This window comes from Neomonachus schauinslandi, chromosome 10, assembly GCF_002201575.2.
Source record: "Neomonachus schauinslandi chromosome 10, ASM220157v2, whole genome shotgun sequence".
Taxonomy (NCBI): Eukaryota; Metazoa; Chordata; class Mammalia; order Carnivora; family Phocidae; genus Neomonachus; species Neomonachus schauinslandi.
Window position 1 is genome coordinate 76,893,512 of NC_058412.1, and position 23,998 is coordinate 76,917,509.

Genomic DNA, 23,998 nt, shown 5'->3' on the forward strand with positions numbered 1-23,998 from the left:
CACGGGCCCAGCCTGGTGAAGATGTACTGGAACAGAATGAAAGCTCCATGAGAGCTGAGACCTTGTTTGGCCTTATTTGTAGCTGTATCTATAGCCCTGAGAATGGCAGCTGGCCCACGGTGGACACTAGACAAATACGTATTGAATGAATGAAACCCAGATCCTTCTAGCAGAGAATTATAAATGTGACAACAGAGGCACATCCACAGACCAACTGGAAGATGGGGAAAAGTGAACTGGAGAGTTGGGGGAGGCTTCAGAGAGGGGATAGTTAAGTTTGGTCTAGAATGACGAATAGGATTTGAGGGTTGGGGTGTGAGAAATGTTCTGAGTGAAAGAAATGGCCTATGCAGAGGCAGGGAGGTGGGATGAACATGGCATGTTCACCAGGGATATGGCAGGAGACAAGGCAGGAAAGGAAGTTGGCAGCAGAATACGAGGGACTTGGAATTCTCTCCTTGGATCACGGACTCATGCCTGTTGGAAATGGAAACCCAGGGAAGAATTTTCAGCAAGTGGAAGACATTAACAGATTTATATTTTGGCAGCGTGATGAGGCCCAGTGTAGTAGAAGGGAAAGACCCAAACCGGGTGCAACACTCTGTTGAGCAGTTTGAGTCCTTGAGCCAAGCCAGAACAGTGAGGAGGAAATAGAGAAAAGAGATACGAACTGGTAGAAAGTGAATGTGTGGGGTGAGCCAGAAGGCAAAGCTAAGGATACCCCAAAACTTTCTGTCTTGGACACGGGGGAAACAGACACTGTTAACCCTTCCGTATCACCTCTGCTCCTCAGTGACACAGATGTTCCCTGGCCAGCCCATCTAAACACCCTGTCATTCTCTAACCCCTGACCACATGTTTGTTTTCTTCACAGCACATTTCACTTGACATTATGTATGTGTTTATGATCTGTCTTCCTTACTATAATGAGGGTGGGACCTAGTCCGTTGTATGCTAGGTACTCCCAGCATCTAGAATAGTGCTTGGTACCTTGTAGGTACCAATACTCATAAGTATTTGAGTGAATAAATGAAAGAATGAACAAGAGGAAGAGGTATAATAAGAGGAAGAACATATTTTCAGGGAAAGGTAATTCACTTTAAGTCCTTTTGATTCTTATGTGTCCACAGGATATCCAAGTGAGAAAGGCCACATGTTTGGAGCTTAGGAGAGAAGTCTGAGTTAAGGAGAGAGTTTGGAGGTCATTTGAGGTGCTGAGAGAGGAAGAGACAGTGGAAGGGATGGAGACAGGAAAGTTAGAGGAGCGGGGCGTTCAGGGTAGAATGCATGATGCGAGAGCCCAGGGAGAGGTGGGCAGAACCTTGGATCTGGAGTCACAGGCCTTAGTATGGTCTCACTGCGGCAAATTTCTAGCTCTGTGGCCTTACATAGGCCCCCTGAGCCTAGTTACCTCATCTTTAAAATAGAAAAAGCACCTACCTAAAGGTGGTTGTAAGATAATACACATAGTTTATGTAGCGCAGTGTGCAACGCCAAGGTCTCAACAGTAAATGCGCTCAACATGTATTACCCACTATTGCTATATCCATTGTTGAAGTTTTTACTGAGGACTTTTGAAAAGTCACACAGAAGGATGTCTCCAAGCCATTTGATTTGGCAAGAAGATCGTTAGTGATCTTAGTGAGAATAATTTCAGTAGAATTGTGGGAGCAGAAGCCAGTTTGCAGTGGGTGGAAGAGTGGGTAGATCTGAAGAAAGTAAGTACAGGGAGTGAAGATTTGGTTTCAAGATCTTCATAGGGAAGGAGAGGAGAAAGAGATGGTGAGAAACTTCTCCGGAGTGAGAGAAGACATTTAGTGTGTGTAATGGTATTGATGGGTTCACTGCTGCCCCCTTGTTGGTCAGGGACTAAGGTTTTCCTTCACTGCCCCGTCCCCATACAGGGTAGGCAAAGCCCCCACTGTCTGTTCCGTGAAGCGTCCATGTGCCCAGGACAGTTATCCACAGGTAATGAATTGCGTGTCAGGGAGGGGGGTACTCTTACTTGGTATCTTATCTTCAGAGTTCCTTCCACTCTTGGCATGGCCCTCAGGAATGGGATATTTTGTATATTATTTTCTTAAAGTGATACTTCTCCTCACCATGTATGATGTATTATGAAATATTTTAATATTTAATTCTATTTCTGCCATGCCCCACTGGTTTGACTTCATGGCCCACTAAGAGGTCTCGATCTCCTATTGTGAAAAATATTGGTTGGGACCAAAGCTCACGATCGCAAGGGCTTGTGAGAACCTGGGGTAAAAATTCATCACAGATGAAGGTCATTTTTACTGATTCATATATAAATATAGTCTGAGTATAAATTCTTTTAGCAAAGGCCAAAGATTTTGATCAATGATTGTAAATTGAAGAGCAAGAAACCATCTCTTATTTATTAAGGTCCACTAGAGTTTATTGATAACATGTAGCAAAAGGTGATCAAAGTTTGTTAGGAATGGGGATCCAATTGGAAATGCCCACACACAGTCAGAAGGGAGTGGCCAGTGGTCACTTTGGTCCACTTGGTCCACACCAGGGTGTGTTATGGAGTCTGGGTGTCTTTGGTTCTCTGATATGTAGTCACCCCACTGGTTCCTGAGTTTGGGACAGCTTTGTGATTTTTCTGTTGGTGAGGATCAGATGTGGGGAGAAGTGGCTGCATATGTTGGTGTTAAGCTAGCCTGTACCTTGCTTTTTCCACTCAGGCTTTGACTGACAGTCTTTGCTGGCCCCAGGATCAAACCTGAGCGGAGAACCATCATCCCACCCGCTCTACCCACCATGGTCGCATTCCGTGCTTGATTGAAGAATTGCTTACCCTATTTCCATAACCCACTAGTTTTGTGGTATCCCTAGAGACAGGTGCTTGGCTCACTGACCACATGATGAAAGGAAAAATCTGAAGTCTGAAATTTTAAATTCCCCTTGAAAACTCCCTCTGCTTACACCCCTCTTATTGCCATGATTGCAAATTTCACCATCATTGGCCAATCAGAGCTGTGCTATGGTGGAAATCACCACTGGACATCTGAATTATAATTAACCTTCCATAGTTCTCCCTGGGAGCCTGGTCTAGGCAGCCCAGCCATGCTATCCTACAACATTTCCTTACTACATAAGGATTATTCTCCAGAGCAAATCCCTTAGGACCCAGGCCCAGAAAGACCCAACAGGCTCTCCACACTTATAACCTTGACTGCCTTGGAAAATTTGGAGACAGAAGATCTTGTGAAGCATCTGTAAGCAACCCTAAAAGAGGTCTTGGAAATTTATCTATACAGCTGGCCACACATGGTTATTTCTCCAAGTTGTGACTGGTAAAGAATGTGGAATCCACAATCTTTAGGGATGGTGCATTGAGTGCTCCACTCCGTGAAAAACTATCCAGAAGAAAGAGTGTTGGGGAAGATATAGGTGAGGCTGGGTGAGGTGGAACTGGGAGAATGAGAAAAGAAGAGAGACCATCTGGATTGGAAAACATTGTCGGGAAAACAGTGATTTTGACACTGTATAGGAGAAAGTTGGCTGGAAAGATTTAGAGAGAAATTTCTTTGAGTTGTATAAAATGGAGTCAGAATAAATAGAGTTATTATCTTTGCTCCCAAATAATAATTGGACCCGTTGTCATTCTTGCATTAATATTTCCTCTTTAAAGGGAGGAGGGAGGCCTCCCACCATAACCTCTACAACTAATCAGCCTTCTTCATTCCACTAGAAAAACTTGAGTCTGTTGTGCTGATACTCGAGTCTAGTAGGAAGACTGACTCTCTAGTGACTGTGAATTGTAACTAGAGTAACCAGCACGGAGATGTCTTGAAAAGTTTTCTTAAAGGCCCAGCATTTATTTTTATACTGTAGCCTTGACTGAGATATATATTTGTATATAGTAGATTGCTGGTTGTGGTCCACACTCCAGGCAGTGAAATAAAAGCTGCTCCAGCATATGGCTTTTGTTGATCTCTGGAGTAGCAACATATGGATAACTGAATCAGTAGCATCTGAATTACAGCTTATGAGGCTGTGGTAATTTTCAGATTTAAATATTTAAAACATTTCGAATTTTTCTCTTTGATTTTTTTTTTCTGAAAGAGCAATGAAGAAATAGTCCCTGAGAAGATGTTACAAGTTTGCTCTTCACTTGGGAAATAATTTTATGCAGCATCTAATGCATATATATTAGGTTCTTTTGCCACCACCAAACAAAGAAGAAGGGGGGGAGGGGAGGTGGAGGAGAGGAAGAAAATTCATTTTTTTCCTGCAAAATCCCTTTGAGTTGCTATTGATTAACATTTATTGGAGTTTTTTTTTTTAAGATTTTATTTATTTATTTGAGAGAGAGAATGAGATAGAGAGAGCATGAGGGGGGGGAGGGTCAGAGGGAGAAGCAGACTCCCTGCTGAGCAGGGAGCCTGATGTGGGACTCGATCCTGTGACTCCAGAATCATGACCTGAGCCGAAGGCAGTCATTTAACCAACAGCCACCCAGATGACCAACATTTATTGGAGATTTTACTTTCAGAGTAGTTAACTCCATAACCCAGTACTGCACGGTATTGGGGATCAGAGGACTTTTTTGTGGTTCAGGGCTTCATGCTGTGATTGGTTTCCTATGCTTCCTAAGGAGCCACACACACTGCACAAACTGGCAGGAGTGTTAAAGCCAGGCAGCTCAGCCCATCAGTGATCTGCTCCGGAAGCAACCCTCAGGAGAGGGAAGTGAAAACTGCATCTAAGTTCTGGGGATATTTGTTTCTCATGGTGTGTTTTCTACAGTTATACTATTCCATGAGGAAGAGGGAGAAAACAACTCCAGTAAAGCACTCTCCAACCCCACTTTGGATTTTTAAAGCAAGGCTAGGTGTCCAAGACTCTTCACAGGGGATAATAATTCTCTCTGCATGTCTGCCTGGCCATAGTGTTTCCCTTAAGCCTTGGTTTCATGTGCAGTATCCTTAGTGTCCCTGTGGGCCCCAGTGCTGACCTGCTGTGCTCCTGAGAGGTCTTGCAAGAGGGCTTAGCTTCCTCCTCAGAAGGGCAGAGCTGAGGCAGGAAATTCCCCTTAGAGCTTCACTCCTTCGGTGTGATGGTTTGCCTCATGTTAAAATGCAAATGCCCTGGGAAGGGAAGCACAAGAAACCCTCTGACTCATTTACTCAGGTTGTCACTCCATGGCCAAGAGGGACTGGACAGGAGTTGGCCATTGTGATACACATTTTCCTATAAGGTCTCCTCATTCTCTTTCCAGAACCCATTTTTAAAAGGGATGCAGATCCTAGATATTCTTGGGGTAGAGGATACCCCTCTAACTCTAAATGAGGACAGAGATAGTGAAGGTCAGCAAATGCTCCAGGCTGGCCCTGTCCTTTTCACCAAGGTTTTAAAGGGAGTTGAATTATTTACAGAGACAGTTTGCAAATGTTCTGGTCTTATATTTAGGTATCCTAGAGAGAGGAAAGGTCAAACCATACATGACACTATATAAGTCTTACCTTGATTACAGTGGTCACAGACTTTAGTTGGTCTTAAAGACAAAACATGGACAGAGAAGCATGTTGGAGCTGCGGGGTGTCAGCAGTTCAATGATTTGGGGCAGAAAAAAATATGTAGTAGTGGTTTCAAAACAAGATTTGGAGCCAAAGACTAGTTCTAGTCAAGTCGTAGAAATGCATGGAAAATTTTAAAGCATCAAACATTTAGTAACTTCACTGTCCCCACCAATGCAAACCTGAAAGCATGACCTCGAAATTAAATAATAAATGAAAGGAGGGTGGCACCATTTTGGATCCTGTTCTACATCACCTGGTAATTGAATCTGACAAGGAAATGAATTGGATTCTCTGAATTTTGGAAACAAGGCAAAATCAAATTACCCAGTGGACAACATCCCCACTGCCAGTATCATTGCCCATCTGACTTCCCCACGGTGACTGGCATGCAACTATTCTCATGCACCTAAACCTAGAGATATGTTGCCTTATTTATTGTTTTTTTTTTTGTTTTCACTCTATACCCTTTCTGACTCTTGTCCTCCATAGATTTCTTTGCAAAATAAGTAAGTCAGAGGACAAATATCATATGATTTCACTCATATGTGGAATTTAAGAGACAAAACAGATGAACATAAGGGAAGGGAAGGAAAAATAAAATAAGATGAAAATTGAGAGGGAGGCAAACCATAAGAGATACTGAAGTCTAGGAAATAAATTGAGGGTTGCTGGAGGGGGTGTGAGGGAAGGGATAATTGGGTGATGGGCATTAAGGAGGGCACCTGATGTAATGAATACTAGGTGTTATATGCAACTGATGAATCACTAAATTCTGCCTCTGAAACTAATAAAAGAGGGAAAAATGCCCCCAAAACTCAATGACCTGTTTGTATTGTAGGTGTACATAGGTGAAGGCATGCCAGGAAAAGAACAGGACTATACAGTGTCTCTAAAGTCTTTGGCAAGATTCAAAAACTGTGGCACATCGTCTTTCTAGAAAGGTGCTGTCAACATTGTGGCGGAAGGGATGGTGTGTCTAGCTGCCCTTATTGATATCCTCCAGCCTGGCAAACCAATGCTCTATTTCTGTGAGCAATGGAATGAACCATTGTACTAAAGCTGGCCCCATAGGTTTGTTTTCCCATGGCTACTCTACTTAATTTGTGGTGTAGCTGAATTGATTTGCAGTGATTTGAATGAATCATTGGGTGTACAGTGAATAGTTCTTTCCATAAAGCTACATGTTGTGGAAACAGAAAGGAATTATTGCCAATAGTAGTAACAGTTGGACACAAAAGCAGAGTAAATGTGTTATGTATACAAAGCTCTTTAGTACTGTAATGGTCCTATCAGGTGAACCCATAAGTGTATGAGTGATTTGAAGATAGTTGATACTTTTCAGCCACTTAGAAAGGCATTTTCTTAGGTGGCGTTTTCAGTGTGTGACAAATGAACATCATAGTACTCTGTGTTGCTACTGCTCATTGTTGTTGCCCATGCAGGGAAGATCTTCACAGAGTGAATGGTGGTTCTATATTAGATGAATTGGGAAGTGAGTGACAACTCTAGAGAAAAAAGAGCTCTCTGATGATTTCGGGCCTTTGACTTCACAGATTTGTACCTATGAAAATGTAGAAAGAATTTTTATCAGTTAGCTTCTGGCTAGGATATTGAGAAAATAAATATTTGGAACCTAGAGATAAAGGGGGCTAGTTAAATGGTGTGATTCTACTCATTTAGAATTTTTAAAGGAATTTTAAATATGTCTAGGCATAGATTCTGGTAAGTGGCTTGTCTGTTATATTGATGAACTCTGAAGGGGAGGTTGCCTTTCTGGGATCAACGTGGACATCTTTTTGGAAATCAGGGTGTTATCCATCTGGAGGTGGAGAGGCTGTCTGGTGACCTCCATGGTTGTTTGGTCTGTGAGGTGGACACTGGTGTGAAGCAAAGTGGCTTTGTAAGTTAAACTGTATGTAGAGGTGAGGTTTTTGCAACAGTTGATTTAACTTGGCATGTCCAGATTCTAAATTTTATCAGTGATGAAAATACTTTACATGGAGTCTTCCACTGAGGAAATGATTGTAGGAAACTGCAGTGTGGGCATCTCTATTTTGATGATATTATGATAGAATATTGTGCTACTTACATTCACGGTTCTGGTTGTTGCAATCCCCTTATGTTATAAAAACTGCAAACAAAAATATCATGCTAGTGTCCCTGTCTTTGTATACACACAGTCTGACAGTTTCTCCAGTAATGCAGACAAAGGTCTAGTAAGGCCTAGATTCTTCTGGACAGAAATATGGAATTAGAAGATGTTAAAGTCATTTAGTTTGTACCATCTCTTTGCTTATGCAGAAATTGAGGCCCAAAAAGTTGAAAGATTACCCAAAGTCACACAGCCAGCTGGGCAGCAGTTGGTTCTATTTCTCCTGTCTCATGGTCCAGTCTTGGCCCTTTGAGGCCAATTCAGACTGCAGTAGGTCATTCTGAAGCTCCTGTGGGAAGGGACTATTTAGGTTTCTCCTCTGGCTGAAATCCCAGGAACAAACAGGTAATAGTTACCATCCACCAGTGATGTTGGGTCATTCTCTTTGACATAATAACTGCATCAGTAAAAATAGAAATTACATGAGGATGGACTCCAGCAAAATCCATTGAAAATGGAGCATCATAAACAGAAGGGTGGTATTCAGCTTACGTTTTGTATCAAAGGCTGCATAGTCTTGTTAATATCCCACAGTTCCTTCAAGAGACCTTAAACCTTTGGTTCAGTATTTCTTCACTTCTGAGGCCCATGGTTCTGTTTTCCTCTCCCCTGACATAAACCATACTCCCACATCTTTTGATGAACCTAAAAAGCATCTCTAAACAGATCCAAATGATAGATGGCTGCAACAGAATCCATTAACATCAGGGCACCAGGGAAATGAGCCCAAACTGTACTGAACACAAATAATGACCCAAGAGCAAATGTGTTCAGACTATCTGAGGTTATTTAAATGTTTACAGTCAATTGTTTCATAAATTAGAGACTTCCTTAACTGAAGGCCTGTTATGGACTCATAAAATATGCATTGAATACTTTATTTGAGATACAGCTATAACATTGCAAAAAAGTAACATCAAAAAGCATGTGGAAGCACTTTATATTCACTTTGTATCACGGAAGAGAGGGGCATTTGATGGTCTGTGAAAAGAAGAAGCTGGAGGGGTGACTGGGTGACTCAGTCGGTTAAGCGTCTGCCTTCAGCTCAGGTCATGGTCCCAGAGTCCTGGGATCGAGCCCCACGTTGGGCTTTCTGCTCAGTGGGGAGCCTCCCTCTCCCTCTCCCTCTCCCTGCTGCTTCCCCTGCTTGTGCTCTCTCTCTGTGTCAAAAAAAATTAAATAAATCTTAAAAAAAAAAATCTAAAAAAAAAAAAGAAGCTGGAGAATGATGTCATGGGGGCACTCTGATTAGGATGGAGGACAAATTTCTTTGAGAAACTCAACAATAAGTTAATGATCAGGAAGTTCTTTTAAAAAATGAAAAAAAATCTAAGGAAAAATCTCTAATTTCCACAATGTAGTGATTTGAAAAAAAAGACCTGATTTTCATACTGTAAAATTTACCTACTTCAATTCAGTGATTTTTAGTAAAACTGACAGAGCTGTCAACCACCACCAAAATCCAGTTTCAGAACATTTCCATCACCCCAGAAAGATCCCTCATGCCCATTTGCCGTCAATCTCTATTTGCATCCCCAGCCCCAGGTAACTACTAATTTCTGTCTATAAATTTGCCTTTTCTGTACATTTCATATATAAGTGGCTGAATAATATTTCATTGTATGGTTATGTGACATTTAGTTTATCTATTTCCCTAGTTAATGGACATTTGGATTATTTCCACTTTTTCATTATTGTGAATAATGCTGATATGAATACATAAAAGTCTCTGTGTGATATAAGTTTTCCTTTCTCTTGGCTAGATATCTAATAGTAGTACTTCTGGGACATATGGTAAGTTTATGTTTCATTTTTAAAGAAATTGCAGAAGTTTTTCCCAAAGTGTTGAAAATCAATTGACCATAAGTGTAGAGATTTGTTTCCAGACTCTCAGTACTGTTCCATTGATCATATGACTATCCTTATGTCAGCACTGCACTTTCTTGATAACAAGTTTTGAGATCAAGAAGTATAAATCCTACAAATTGTTCTTTTTCCACATTGTTTTGGCACTTTTAATTTCAGTATCTTAGTTTCTACAAAAAACCCACAAAACAAAAAACTTATTGAGATTTTGATATGAATTATATTGTATCTATAGATCTGTTTGGGGAAAATGGCTGTATTAACAATATCAAGGTTTCTAATCCATTAACATGGTATGTCACTCATTAGATCTTTAGTTTATTTTAGCGGAGTTCTATAGTTTTCAGTGTATAGGTCTTTCACTTATTTTGATAAATTTATTCCTAAATATTCTATTCTTTTTGATGCTGTTATAAATGGAGTTCTTTTCTTAACTTTATTTTCAGATTGTTCATAGCTGGTACATAGAAATACAATTTTTTTTTTTGTATATTTGTCTTGTATCATGACACCCTGTTGAACTTGTTAATTAATTCTAGTAGTTGTTGGGTGGATTCCTTAGAGCTTTCCACATAGAAGATCATATCATTCATAAATAAAGACGGTTTTATTTATTCCTTTCCAATCTGGGTGCCTTTATTTTTTTCTTGCCAGATTGCACTGGCTGGAACCTCAAGTACAATGTATAGGAGTGGCAGAGTACCTTTTCTTGTTTCTGATCTTAAGGGGAAGTCATTCAGTCTTTCACCATTAAGGATCATATTGGATGTAGGCTTTTCCAAGTTGAGGAAGTTCCCTTCTATTCCTAGTTTGTTGAGAGTCTTTATCATGAAAGGGTGTTGGATTTTGTCAAGTGCTCTTTCTCCATGCTTTAAAATAATATAGTACATTAACCTTTGTTCTAGTAATATGGTATATCACATTGATTTGTGGATGTTAAATCAGCTTTGCATTCCTGGGATACTTGGTTGTTGTGTACAACCCTTCTTGTATGTTGCTGGATTTATTTGCAAACATATTTTTGCATCAATATTCATGAGGAATATAGGTCTGTACTTTCCTTTTCTTGTATCATTCTCTGGTTTGGTATTGGGGTAATACTTGACCTTTCCTTCTCTAATGTAAGTGATCTTCCCAGTAATTTCTGGTTTCCTGGGGTTCCTCTTCCAGCATTGGTCCTCACATTTATTGGGAATTAAAAATAATGACTGTTCCAGATGATGTAATGGAGGCTTTGGGATTTTAGGGGGCTTGGAGGGTGGTGGGGATTGGGTCTTTCTATTAATGATCAGTTCAACAAGCATAGAAAATAGGATTTTAGAGTTAGACTCTACAAATCAAAATGATGCTACCAGTTTCCTCATGTAGTAGACACAACGTGACATTCACTTCAAGCCTTGACTCATATGGTACCATTTGGAAATTACAGTGTGGTCCTTTCCTTTGCTTTTTCTGAAATTGCCTGGGGGTAAAATATTTCCAGGGAGATTATGACTGAGCTGGGCTTTGGACAGATTATTTGAACAGGAAGGACCTTGCTCATTTTTAAAAATCATTTTCCTCTGTGTTCTTCAGATTGGATCATTTCTGTTGATTTGTTTTCAAGTTTCTTTCTTCTGTCATATCATTTCTGTTATTGAGCCCTTCCAGATACTGTGGTTTTTACTTCTAAGATTTTCATTTTTTTCATTTCTCTGCTGAAAACAAGTACTTTACCATTCATTTCAAAAGTATTCAACCACATGGACCTTGTTTATAATTGTTGACTTAAAGTCTTTATCTGATTATTCCAACACCTGGGTCATCTCAGTATTGTGATCTATTGATTGCCTTTTAACTTGAGAATTGGTCATATTTGCTTGCTTTTTAAAAGTATGTTGTATTTTGGATTGTATACTGGATATATTGAGTATTATTATTATTTAAATTCTCTGGAAGAGGTTCACTTTTTTGTGTGTTTTAACAAAACTTGATTAGGTTTAGACTGCAAATTCTGTCTCACTTTTTATGGTCATTGGTTCCCATATATCAGTTCATATATTGGTTTTAAAAGCCTATTCCTAATAACATAGGAAGTATTTCAGAGTGATTGTCAAAGTATATGGATGATCTATAATTTTTGATAGTGCGATTCTCAGTAGAGAATCCCAAGCTACACTGTATCTGTGATTTTCACTGTGTTGATTTTTTAAATCAATTATTAATGTTTTATATTTTTTAGCAACAGAAACCTCAAGGAAATCCAACAAAGAAAACCAAATCAAAAAAATTGGATCCCCTCAAAGGCCAGAAAGTTATTGCAAGATGTGATGAAAATGGCTTTTACTTTCCAGGTAGATATTTTATTTTGTAAGATTCCTATGTTAAATAATATATCAGGGACCCGAGGTTCTCAAACTGTGCTTTCCCCAGAACACTGACAATTCATGAGCTGTATTAAGGTATTCCACTTCTAAAATGAACTGATGGTGGGGTTTCTACCTATGTTTATGAGGGGAAATGGGCAGAAAATGTATTTATTTTAATCTTTCATTTGTTTAGTAAAAAATTTTTACTATATGTTTACTATCTTCTATGAATGTAATACTCCTAAAGTGCTGGTCTAGTGTAGACCAGCAGATGAAAATTCTTGTCTTTGTGGAACTTAATGTTCTAGTGAGGGAGACAGACAAGCAAGCAAATACATACAATATGTAATGCGTCAGACACAGTGTTGTAGAGAAAAATCAAGCTACAAAGGGAATTGAGAGTGTCAAGTTAAAGTCTGCAATTTTAAATATGGTGGCCAATGAAGAACTTCTTGGGAAGGCTTTGTGTGAATAAGACTTAAAGGAGAAGGAGCAAGCCATGAAATTATCTGGGGGAAGAGAGTTCTTCTTTTTCTTCTTTTTTTTTAAAGATTCATTTATTTTGAGAGAGAATGTGAGCACAAGTCGGGGGGTGCAGAACGAGAGGGAGAGAGAGACTCCTCAAGCAGACTCCCTGCTGATCACAGAGCCCAACATGGGGCTTGTTGTGGGGCTTAATCCCAGGACCCCGAGATCATGACCCAAGCTGAAATCAAGAGTTGGATGCTTAACACACTGAGCCACCCAGGCGCCCCTGGGGGAAGAGTTCTAAGCAGAGGGAACAGCAGTACAGAGTCCGGAGGCTGGAGTACATATGGCATGTTGATAGAAGAGGCCAGTGCGGCTGGACCCGAGAGCTTTTCCCAAAAGTTTGTGGGACATGTGATCCTGAAGGAACCAGCCAGGTACAGTTCAAGTGAGAACTTTGTGGACAGTGAAAATAATATGTATCTAGAGGTGGAGACAAACATTTTCTATCTGGAGAAATAAAATAGATTATGGCTGGAACCTAGAAGGCAAAGAAAAGGTAGAAAATAATAAAGGTCTTCAGAGAGGGAAGTATGGGGCCATTCATAAAAGGTCATGTTAAGAAGTTTGGACTTTATTGGGGAGCTACATGGAAAGCAGGGAAAAACATAATCACCCTTGAAGTTCACAGAAGCTCTCTTCCCCTGTTGTGTGAAGAGTGGATACAGAGTGGGTTGGAATGTCCCTCAGGTCCCTGGCTTGGGCCATATGGTAGATAGTGGTACGTGCAGGAGATGTTGGTATGTACAGGAAGATAATGATGTGTCTGGGGCATGATGAATTGTAGGTACACTATTAGGTGTTGATATCTCAAAAATCTCTGTCTCCAAACAGGTTTCCTCTTGTGACTCTAGACCCCTATCTCTAATTGCTTCCAATTGCTGAAGTTGTCAGAAAAGCAATTAGAGATAAGGGTCTAGAGAGTCTCAGGAGGAAATCTGTCTGGAGATAGAGATTTTTGAGACATCAACACGTAAGTGTCATTGACATGGGAAGGGCCTGTAGGGAAAAGAGAGCTTAGGGAGAGAGCCCTGAGGAAGATCCGTGGGGCAGAAAGATGATACTGTAGAAACACAGCCGGTCTTGCATAGGCATTATCTGTCAATCACCAGTTAAAAGAATCATTCTTTATTAATTAAATTTCATTGAATCTTTTTAAGTGGGGAAAAATACTTCAGCAGGAGTTTTGGGTTGCAGCAGGCATATGTGGAGAACTGAGAGCTAGGACATTTTCTTTGAAATTCACTAGATGTGCTTTGGAGCTGACTGGATGAGAGTAATTAAATGTGGATTGGAGCATTTGAGATGAGCTCATAGGCCAAGGCACAAAACTCTTCTTTGTAAGAGTAGGGCCCAAAAACCTTCCCTTTCTCTGGGACCCGGATTTGCTGGGTGGTGATTATGGCGGCGGGGGGGTGCCTCTGCTTGATTTTCTGAATTGGAGCCCCAGAGAGGAGTCTGAGGCTAATTCGGCAGTTGAATGGAAATGCAGGAAAGGACTGGCTTCCAAATGGCTGCATTAGGGCTTGGGATCAGTTCGCTGGCCAGGGTCCTGGAGAAAAGTAGAACAACTCAAACTTTTCCTCCACACCATTCTCGTGTGATAAGAAATGCCAAAGACCTACTGCTGCCAGTCTGGGGAAGTCGAGAAAGCAGGTAACACCATGGCCGCATGCAATTCCTGAGATCATGTCAGCAATTATTATTGCCCTGTTTTTTTTTTTTTCCTTTAAATATGCAATTAGAGGCAGAGAGTGCATGCCACCAACAGTTCAGATCTGGCTATTTGAGAATTTTTAATTTGTGGCTGTGATTAAACTCAAATAAGTCTGCGTGGAGGGAATACACATTTGAATTTAGTCATATAATCAGTAATTTGGATGAGTGGCTAGTTAGTAAATACTGACTCAGGCAAATTAAATGATCATGCCTGTGTTCCTGGATGTACTTCATTTCTGTTCCCTCTTCCCCCCCTGAAGTCAGTGAATCTTTAATTGGGAACAACCCAACTCATAGAGTTATTTTTTTATAAAAAATAATCTCAAACTTACAGAAAAGTTGCAAGAATGATAGAACTTTTGTATACACTTTATCCAGTTTTGCCAATGATAAGCTTTTGTCATGTTTATTTTACCACATTTATAATTTTATTTTATTCTCTTTCTCTCTACTCAACTCCACACATACACATTATTTTTTCTGAACTATTTGAGATTAGGTAACATCATTATGCCCCTTTACTCCTTAATGCATAGGTGTATATTTCTCAAGAACAAGGGTATTCTCTTAACATAATCATAATAAAGTTATAAGATCCAGGAAATTTAACATTATTATACTACTTTTTACCTGTATATTTCAATTTTGTTAATTGTCTCAATTATGGCTTTATATTTTTTGTCTCTAGAATAGGTCGAGTCCAGAATCATGTTAACATTGGGTTAACATGTCTCCTTAGTCTTCTTTAATCTAGAATTATTCTCTAGCCTTTCCTATCATTTCTCATGATACTGATGTTATTTAAGAGTAAGATCAATTACCTTATAGAATGTTCCTCGGTTAGCTTAGGCTCAGAGTGTGCATTCCTGGACAGCTTGCTACCTAAGTGGTGGCATAATGTCATGTCCCTCTCAAGATATCCCATCCAGAGGCACATGATGTCCACCGGCCTCATTAGTGACACTACTTGAGATCACCTGGTTACTATGCATTACTGTTTTCTCCCTTGTGAAAAAGAAGGCCAAACAGAGACTTGTGGAGCACAGCATGATATTGGCGGGTGACACCTTTTTTGATAACTTTTGTCTGGAGCCTTCTAAACATTTCTAATGAAAAATATCTGGCTTTGAAATGTATCTCAGTAGTAGGTGGCTTTGGGGTAATTGGGTCATAGTATCTCTCGCTTCAGGCCAGGTCCACACAGGAGCAGAGCTAGACCGGTTGTTGCTGTCATCGTCGGCAGTCAGGGCAGGGATTTCTGTATGGCTGACTCTCTTCCGGGGTCAGTGTGGAATATTGGGTTAAGGAATGACTGCATTGTTCAGAACGGAAGTGACAAGCCAATAGTCTGGGTCATTAGGATGCTGAAAGGCAGGGAGGAAGACACATTTCAAAACATTATTTTAAGTCATTATTTGTGGGAATCGGGTCCTCCTTCCTGTTCTTCAGTGAAAAGAAGCATTGACTTCAGGAAATCCATGATGATGAAAAGTCTGAGTTGCACAATTTCTGCACTATGCCACAGAAACAAGTTACAAGGGAAGAAAAAGGCAGGTGGCAGAGGCAGGGGAGGAGGAACTGAATACCTTCTCAGGTGTCATGTTTTGGGGTCAGAAAAGCCCAAGTTTTTATTTATTTTCAAGTCTGCCTTTTTCCTCTACTAGCCATGTGACTAGAATCACTGAAGTTCTCTGAGCCTCAGTTTCTTTATCCTCCTGAATGAAATTAAAACAATTAGAACCCCTGTAAGATTGTGGTGTCGATTAAATATGGTAATGTACTGTATTTTTTATTTTTTTATTTATTTTTTATTTTTTTTTAAAGATTTTATTTATTTATTTGAGACAGAGAGAATGAGAGAGAGAGAGCACATGAGAGGGGGGAGGGTCAGAGGGAGAAGCAGGCTCCCTGCCGAGCAGGGAGCCCGATGCGGGACTCGATCCAGGGACTCGATCCAGGGACTCCAGGATCATGACCTGAGCCGAAAGCAGTCGCTTAACCAACTGAGCCACCCAGGCGCCCAATGTACTGTATTTTTTAAATTGGAAAGTGTGAATTGCATGTAAAGAGTTTTTCTCTCATCCCATGTGAGAGCTTCTCTTGAGAGACAGAAACAACTTCTGTCCTCTCCTGGGGGTCAAGGGAGGTGCTTGCAATTCAAAAACGCTAACAGCAGTTTAAAAACCTTAACAGCAATTCAAAGAGGCAAAAATTAGCCCAGGGGGCTAGAAAGGAAACCTCTGAGGCTGAAGGGAGAAGAGACTATGATGAATAGATGTGCAAGATGACTTTCAGTGGAGTAGAGCAGGTGGAAGGGCTGCTTTTGGTGAAGCAAAGGGAAAGCCTTTTTCGGGAGATGGAATTTAAGCTGGGCTGTGCGTATCAGAAAGTTAGAGCCATAGGTAAAAGATCCAGTCTCCAGCCTGAGAAATTCCTGTTTGGAGCAAAGATTGAGAACTCTTCCTGCGTCTTTCACAAAATGAACTGACCTACCTACTTGGAGTATTTCTGCTGTCTTCTGACCCTTGAAAGTGGGCCACATTTTTGCTGAGGGGCTCAACAGGGGCACATTCCTTTTTCTCCAGCCTGAGTACAGGAGAGCCCCCTGGCTGAGGTGGGGGGCCCAACCTGTACCCAAGGAAGGTGACTGGGATCGCCAAGCCTTCACTGGGAGGAAGCCCAGGCCCCCGAAGTGGTTCCCGGAGACATTTCAGAGCCAGGAGACCCAGTCTCACCTCTCTGGGGGTGAGGACAAAGAGGAACTGCAGCACAAGGGAAAACAGAATTAGATGCTGATCTTGAATCGGGACTTAGAAATGGTAGGAGCTCCTTAATTAGATAGAGAAAGAGCAAATGCAGAGGCTGAGCCATAATTCGACAGGCCCACTCATGGTCCTCCAGCTTCCAGAGCACAGCCAGCCAGGCTGCCCACATGGCAAGGCTGGTTCTAACGTTGGGCTGGGAGACACTGGACCAATTTCTGCAGAGCTTGTACAAAGAAGAAAACAATGGAAGGAACTAAAAAGAGGTTGTTGTAAGATACCAAAAAGTGTAGATCTAATCATGTGGAGCAGGGTTGGCAGGGTTTTTCTTTGAAAGACACATAGTAAATGGTTTAGACTTTGTGGCGATCCAGTGTCTACCACAGCTACTCCACTTAGGCAAACAACTGAAACCCTGCCTAGCAGGTTTATGAGTAGACTCTGCTAAGTCCCAGAGGCTAAGAATTTGAGGAGGATCACACTGGCCAGTGTGGCCATCATGGCAGCCCAGGCCCTTCACTGTGAACCCTGGGAGGGGGTGTGGGGGCTCGCCAGTGTGTGGGATATGACCTTCTCCTCAATTAGGAGTGGTTCTTCATTGCTTCCCTAATAGGAAGTCTTTCTAAAAAGCAGTGTTTGTTTTTCTAATTAAAAGGATAAAGTCAGTTTATGGCAGCAAATGTGTGAGTAATGTATAAAGACTATTTCAAAAACCAAACAACATTTTAATCCAATGAAAAAACACACACCAAGTGGAACTGGTTTTCGCTTGTTGTGTGTATGTGTGTTAAAAAAAAAAAAAAAAGGTTGTCATTTCTTTGGCCATTTAAAACAAGAGACATGAACTCAAGATGAAAAACACCAGCCATTTCTTTGCCACATCAAAGGCCATGGGACTTGGCCAAGGTAAGTGTGTGAACTGGGGCAGCTGTGCCAGGTCCTGGTGTCGTGGGACCCCGGGGGGCACACGCACATTTCTCTCTCAGAGTAGGAGTCTTACTGCAGCTTCACTGCCTGGGGAAGTGTCCCTGTCAAAACTTCCTTAATATTTATAATCCTTTTATGATAGGAAAATAAATCTCAGCTAGAATAAGTGAACCTTAAAACGGGGTATTTTTTTTCCCTACTATAATCATCCCTTTGAGTACAGCTAAAAGACAAGGAAACTTCTTGCACCTTTTTCCTTTGTTCCTTTTTTGGTAGTGCATTTTAGGGAAGCCAGAGGATGTGTTCAGCCTAGTTAGCTTTTCATTTATCTGATATTAGATGAAAAGTTGATGATGGGAATTCCTACTTTCTTGGACTTTCATAATTTAACAACTCTGATTTTCTATATGTGAGGAGTATAGAAGGAAATATGGCTAAAGTAAGTAAATAAGGAAATCAGATGGTAAGAAGTAGCCAAGAAGAGGATATTTATTTCTAGGAATGACATTCTTGTCAGGATTGCTGCTGGTGATGGCGGACAAACAGCTTCTGCATGTTCTCTGGGCTTCACAGCTCAGCGGTGTCCAGACCAGAGCTGTGCACTTCACCACTTTGAGTCGGTCAACCCCTGTATGCATCGTACAGTATCCACTGTTACCTCCTGGAGAAATCAAAGGGGCATGCTGATTTAAACAGGCCAAGTGTTATAAATTAGCCAACAAGATGGCGCAAGCCTAGGAGAATAGGCATTATTTGTCTTCATATTATATTTTAAACTTCATGCCTTGCAGGGGTTGTGAAGAAGTGTGTGAGCCCCACCCATGCACTGGTGGATTTCAGGTACGGAGACACCAAGGCTGTGCCCACCTCGTTCATCACGCCTATCGGGGGCGCCATGCCCTGTCCCCTGCTCCAGGTACCTGCTCCAGCGATCTTTTCTGGGGCCCTTTCCACCATCCCCACAGTCGTGGATAACAGGATGGCGAGGCCACTGGTGGGCCTCTGCTGAACACCTGGTTGGGCTCCTCCAGGGAGCTTGTGTTTGGGCAGGAAAAGCAGTGACCCCTGTTTGTATGGCCCCTGCCCTGGCAACTTTTTTCCTGCACCTTGATCTGCTAACACCCTGTTAAGGAGCCTCATGACTGCATAGGCTTGCTTACATTGGCCCCTGCGGCCCTTGTTGCTTTACAGACAGCAGATGGCGGGGGAAGAGAGCTGCTGTAACTGCTAACACCCTGGAAACTTTAACTGCAAAAGATGATATTAAAACCGATGTAAATATCAAGGGCAGAGGTAGAGCTTTCCTTGACGTTGTAGTTAGTTATTGCCCGACCTTGATGCCATAATGCAGTTACACCTGAACACGAATTCCACAGGTTGGCTGGGCTGCCGTGTTCTCATCTGCATATACATCCATGAAAGCTGGGCTGCATGGGGCCCATCCTTCCCAGCCCCCAGGCCAGCAGAGGGAGAGGCAGAAAGCTCCCAGAGCTCCAGCACTGCTGTCTTGGACAGCGGGAGCCAGGAGGCAAAGCACCGGATGAGCACTCCTAGGATTCCATGCCCAGTGTCTGTCGGCACCTCCCTGGCCAGACCCAGAGCGCCCACCGGTCCACTTTGCCCCTGACAGTTGGTCCTGTCCATCTGACACATGCCCAGCAACCTCCGCATGCTTCACAAGATTTTCTTTCTGCTAGAAGCTGTCTCTTTGTAACTTTTGTCTATGGACTCCAGGTGTGTGCTTTGGAACATTAAACAAACCTGCTGCTTTACATTGTCTGGGTGGCAGTCCTTGTGAAATAGGTTCCTTCAACCAGTCTTTATAGGATGTGGTTTCCAGAACTCTTGCCAGTTTGCTGGCTGCCCCCCAGCCTGGGATCCTTGTCAGGTGAATAAGTCCCGTGAAAACTGGGGGCTCCCCTAGACTGATTACAGAATTCCAGGGGTGGCCCAGTGAGCCTGGGGAATTTTCAAACTATTGACTCTTTCTTAGCTGAGAAAATATATGTATTTGAATTATAGCATCAGTACTTGCTAATCACCTTGGAGTATTTTAAAACAGGCTTATGTTGACATTGCTTATAAGATCAACAAGCAAAATATTTGCTATGATGTACGTTCTCATCTACAGGTTGGAGATTATGTCTTTGCCAAAATTGTGATACCCAACGGATTTGACTTCTATGTCCCTGCCATTGTCATAGCACTTCCGAATCAGGATGTGGCCGACGATAAATTCTACACAGTTTTGAAATGCAACAACCGGAGAGTAAGTACTTTCATTGAAGAAAGGGCTTTCTCACTAGGTAGAAAGTGGCTTCCCACCCCCACAACCCGCCCTCCTTCTGGGCAATGCCTCGCTCTTTCCTGGCGCTGCCAGATGTCCTGAAGGAATGACTTGCCTAGCTGCCCCTGTTCCTACTCCTTACAGTTCGGATTCTGCCCACTCTGCAACGCAAAATCTACCCTCACTGAGGTTGTCACGGCTTCCTAACTCCTTCATCGAATGGCCTTTTTGGCTCTCCTTCCACATTTGACAACTGGGGAGACTCACTCCAGTTCTTTACTGTCCTCCCCAGTTTCTTACAGCACCTTTCTCTCTCTCTTTCTTGCCTGCCTCTTCTCAGCCTGCTCTGTTCCCCTCCCTGGCCTCCCTATGAATTTCCCTAAACGCTTTAGAAAGCCTCTTTATCAGTTTACATATCTGCTGATGTCACTTGTCTGCCTGATGTCCCAGGACACACACACACACACACACACACGCTTCTCATCAACCTCAAGGAAAAACCCAGCCTGAACCCAGCGTGGCCCCAGCCCCATGGAAGGCTCACTGCTTCCTGACTACAGTGGGCTTCTCCAAGCCCCTAGTCTTTCCCTCTTTCTGGACCATCCTCCCATCCTCTCTCTGCAGAAACTCCTGTCACCGGAAAGACTCTGTCCAACTGTCACATCCTGCTGAGGCCCTCAGGATTCCTCTGCACACTATACTTCCCCCTTCCCACACTGGCTTCCTCACCAACTCCCAGTTCCTTAAAGGCGGGGACTGTGGCCTATTCATCTTTGTAGCCCCCCCCGCACAGGCCTCTGATGAAGAGGAGATTCTCAAAATTGCTTTTTAAATTACTTAAATGAATGACATTTCTAATGGAAATGACATTGTCTTGATGGGCCATTTAATATGCCTGGAAAATAGACTAGGAAGCAAAAAGCAAGAAGTAAAATACTAGAGGCTAACTTTATGAAGCACTTATGTGCCACAGGTACTAATCAGGTACTTTATATGTAATGAACAATTGAATGCTCAAAAAACACTGCGAGCAGGTACCATTCTTTTTTTTTTTTTTTTTTAAAGATTTTATTTATTTATTTGAGAAAGAGAGAATGAGAGAGAGCACATGAGAGGGGGGAGGGTCAGAGGGAGAAGCAGACTCCCTGCCGAGCAGGGAGCCCGATGCGGGACTCGATCCAGGGACTCCAGGATCATGACCTGAGCCGAAGGCAGTCGCTTAACCAACTGAGCCACCCAGGTGCCCCAGCAGGTACCATTCTTATTCCTGTTTTCAGATAAAGAAACTGAAGCAGAGAGGTAAGTCACACACAGGGTAAGTGGGACAGTGGGCATTTGAACCCAGCCAGTCTGGCTCCATGGCCTACACTCTGAATGTCTGTGCCCAACTGCCTAGTATACAGAATAAAAATATCCAGTCAGTTCTTGCCTATAGCATGAGGTGTATCCATCAGGAGAGGGGTCATGGTAAATGAATTTTAGAGTTAAAGGCAAAGAGTAAAGACCATCAGAGTCAATGGCCCCAGAAGCAATTTCCAATCTGACAGAACAAGAAGGAGAAAGGGGTACCTTCTTATCAACCCAGAAGAAAAAAAAAAACAACAACAAACTTTAAGACAAAATAGACTTTCGTGGAGCTGTTTGGATGACAGTAAAAAGCAGTCTAGAGGGCAGTGGTCGGGAAGCTTTTCTGACATGAGGCACCACTCTGGGGATATCTACTAGGCAAAAGAGGAGAAAGCAAATTAAGGGACGTTTGAAGAGATGTCCCTGGGCACGCCCCAGCGTGTGGGGAGAGATGAAGCAGTTGTCCTAGGATCCCTGAGAAAGAACCTCAAAGCCCAGGAGGGACCTTGGAATTTACCCCAGGGCAGTGAGGCCCTGTAGACTAGAGCGGCGTGGTCAGGGGCGAGACACTGAAGACAGTTCTGGTAGAGATCACAGGGCTGAAGGTGGCACATCTGGCAAGGGGTGGTGGTTATAGTTTCTGAGTCTAGGAAAGAGATGGCCATGCCTGAAGTAAAGGTAAATAGGAAGGTAGTTCTGGGGAGGGATGTGTGGGTATACATGCGCATGTGCATGGGCAGACACGTGCATGTACTGGATGGCCTCGCATGTGATCCAGGATATGGAGAAACGACCGGAGGACTCGTCGATGACTTTTACTTAGCATATAATTATCAAACCAGACTCTGCCATTTGACTGCCCTCTTAAGTGTCATCCTGAATAGGATAATGGCTAGCAGCTATTGTAATGGATCAAGCTGAAATAAAATTACATCTAAATTGTAGACATTTCTGATTTAAGTTGCATGAACTCTTTTGGTATTGTTACAGGAATTTTGCCCTCGGAGTGCACTTATTAAGATCAGCCAAAACAAGTATGCTCTCTCTTGCTCTCATATAAAATCACCCCCAATTCAGGAGGACCCAAAAGTGTAAGTAGACCCAACTGTTTATACTCCCTGAACTTTATTTATATCTTTGCACCTTTAATCTATTTCTGAGTTGGGATTCATGATGTCTAAATACTTGGGGAGAAAAGCAGAGGTGGAGGACCTCCTGCTTAAAATGTAGTTCTGTGATTATTATTCCTTCAACATCACACCTCTTACTTGCTGGTTATTTGTCTATCTGGTTCTAATCTCAAACGCAACATTATTTTACGGACTCTTCAGAAAAACACTCAATCCTGTCATGAACTTGAAGGAATTATTCTCCTTTTATTTGTAAAGGTTCAAGGCCTTCTAATGAAGTCTCACCATAAAGCAAAGGTTAGATTAAGTTGCAGTTGGGACCGGTCAATTGTCTGCTTCTCCCCTTGCTGGGGAGTGAGAATGTGGTGTTGGTCCTGGCTTGTCTGTGCCCAGGTGAGCAAGCATGGGTGGGTGGGTGGCAGTTTCCAGCGGCTACAGTGGGGTGAATACCTTTTCATCTGAGGAAGTAGGATTGCTAAAAGCTGGAAAGGTAGATTAAAGCAAAGTCAATAAGAAGAAGCTGAGGCCTAGAAAGTAGACAAAAACTGAAGTCCATGGGGCTGACGAGGGGCATCACAGCTAGAGTCAGAGCCATAACCTTGGAGGTGAAGGTGGATTTTGAGCAAGCGTTAGGGAAAGGGATCCTGGAAACACCCTCCAACTTCACTTGGAGTTTGTAAGTTGTCTTGGGTGCCAGCCTTCATTCACCTGATGGCATCATCTTGCACTTCATAAACAGAAACCATCAGACATTCTCTCCTCCACTTCTTTTCCCCCACCTCTAGGCTTGGAGAAACCTCTGTCTTCCCCCCTGATATCAAAGTACCTTCTCTCATCCAAGGCTGACCTGCCCACCAGGCTCCAGAGCCTGTTGCCACTACCCAATTCTTGCTCCATCAGTTATCCAGGATTCTCTCCTATCTCCCTAGCTCCTCTCCTGATTCCTTCACCCAGCCAAAACCCAAGTTTGCTTCCACTGTTTATACACATGCACACATGCATGCACACACACCCCCAGTCCTAAATCCATCGAGCTCCCTTGGTTCAGCAGTGTGATCTGGCATCCTCCCTCCCTTCACAGCCACGCTGTATGTGGGCAGTCTCATAGGCTGGTGTCTCCCCTTGCTTACCTTCTCTTCCCTTCCTGAGGAGGCTTGGGTATTGGCTTCCCCCCTTACCCCCTTGTGAAGCTATTCCCACAGGGGCCACTCAGGACCACTCACACAGACTGTGCATGCTGTTTCAGTGTAGGGTCTATTTGACTCTCTTGACCACCCCTCCTCCTTCTCTTGAAGGAATTATTTTACGGAAATCCCTCTGGATTTCCTCCCTGCCCAATTTCAACCACATCCCTTACTTCCATGACTCCACTTACACTAAGGA

General features: G+C 42.5%; 1 protein-coding gene across 1 annotated transcript in view; it reads left to right on the forward strand.

The window, feature by feature from the left end:
• Window positions 1–23,998, forward strand: part of VWA3B (von Willebrand factor A domain containing 3B) — a 208,277-nt gene that overhangs the window by 174,671 nt on the left and 9,608 nt on the right. Inside the window, exons 22-25 of the mRNA XM_021701230.1 lie at window positions 11,789–11,900; window positions 18,643–18,767; window positions 19,983–20,120; window positions 22,476–22,576. Of these exons, the coding sequence (XP_021556905.1) occupies window positions 11,789–11,900; window positions 18,643–18,767; window positions 19,983–20,120; window positions 22,476–22,576 (476 nt within the window). The remainder of the gene's footprint in view (window positions 1–11,788; window positions 11,901–18,642; window positions 18,768–19,982; window positions 20,121–22,475; window positions 22,577–23,998) is intronic.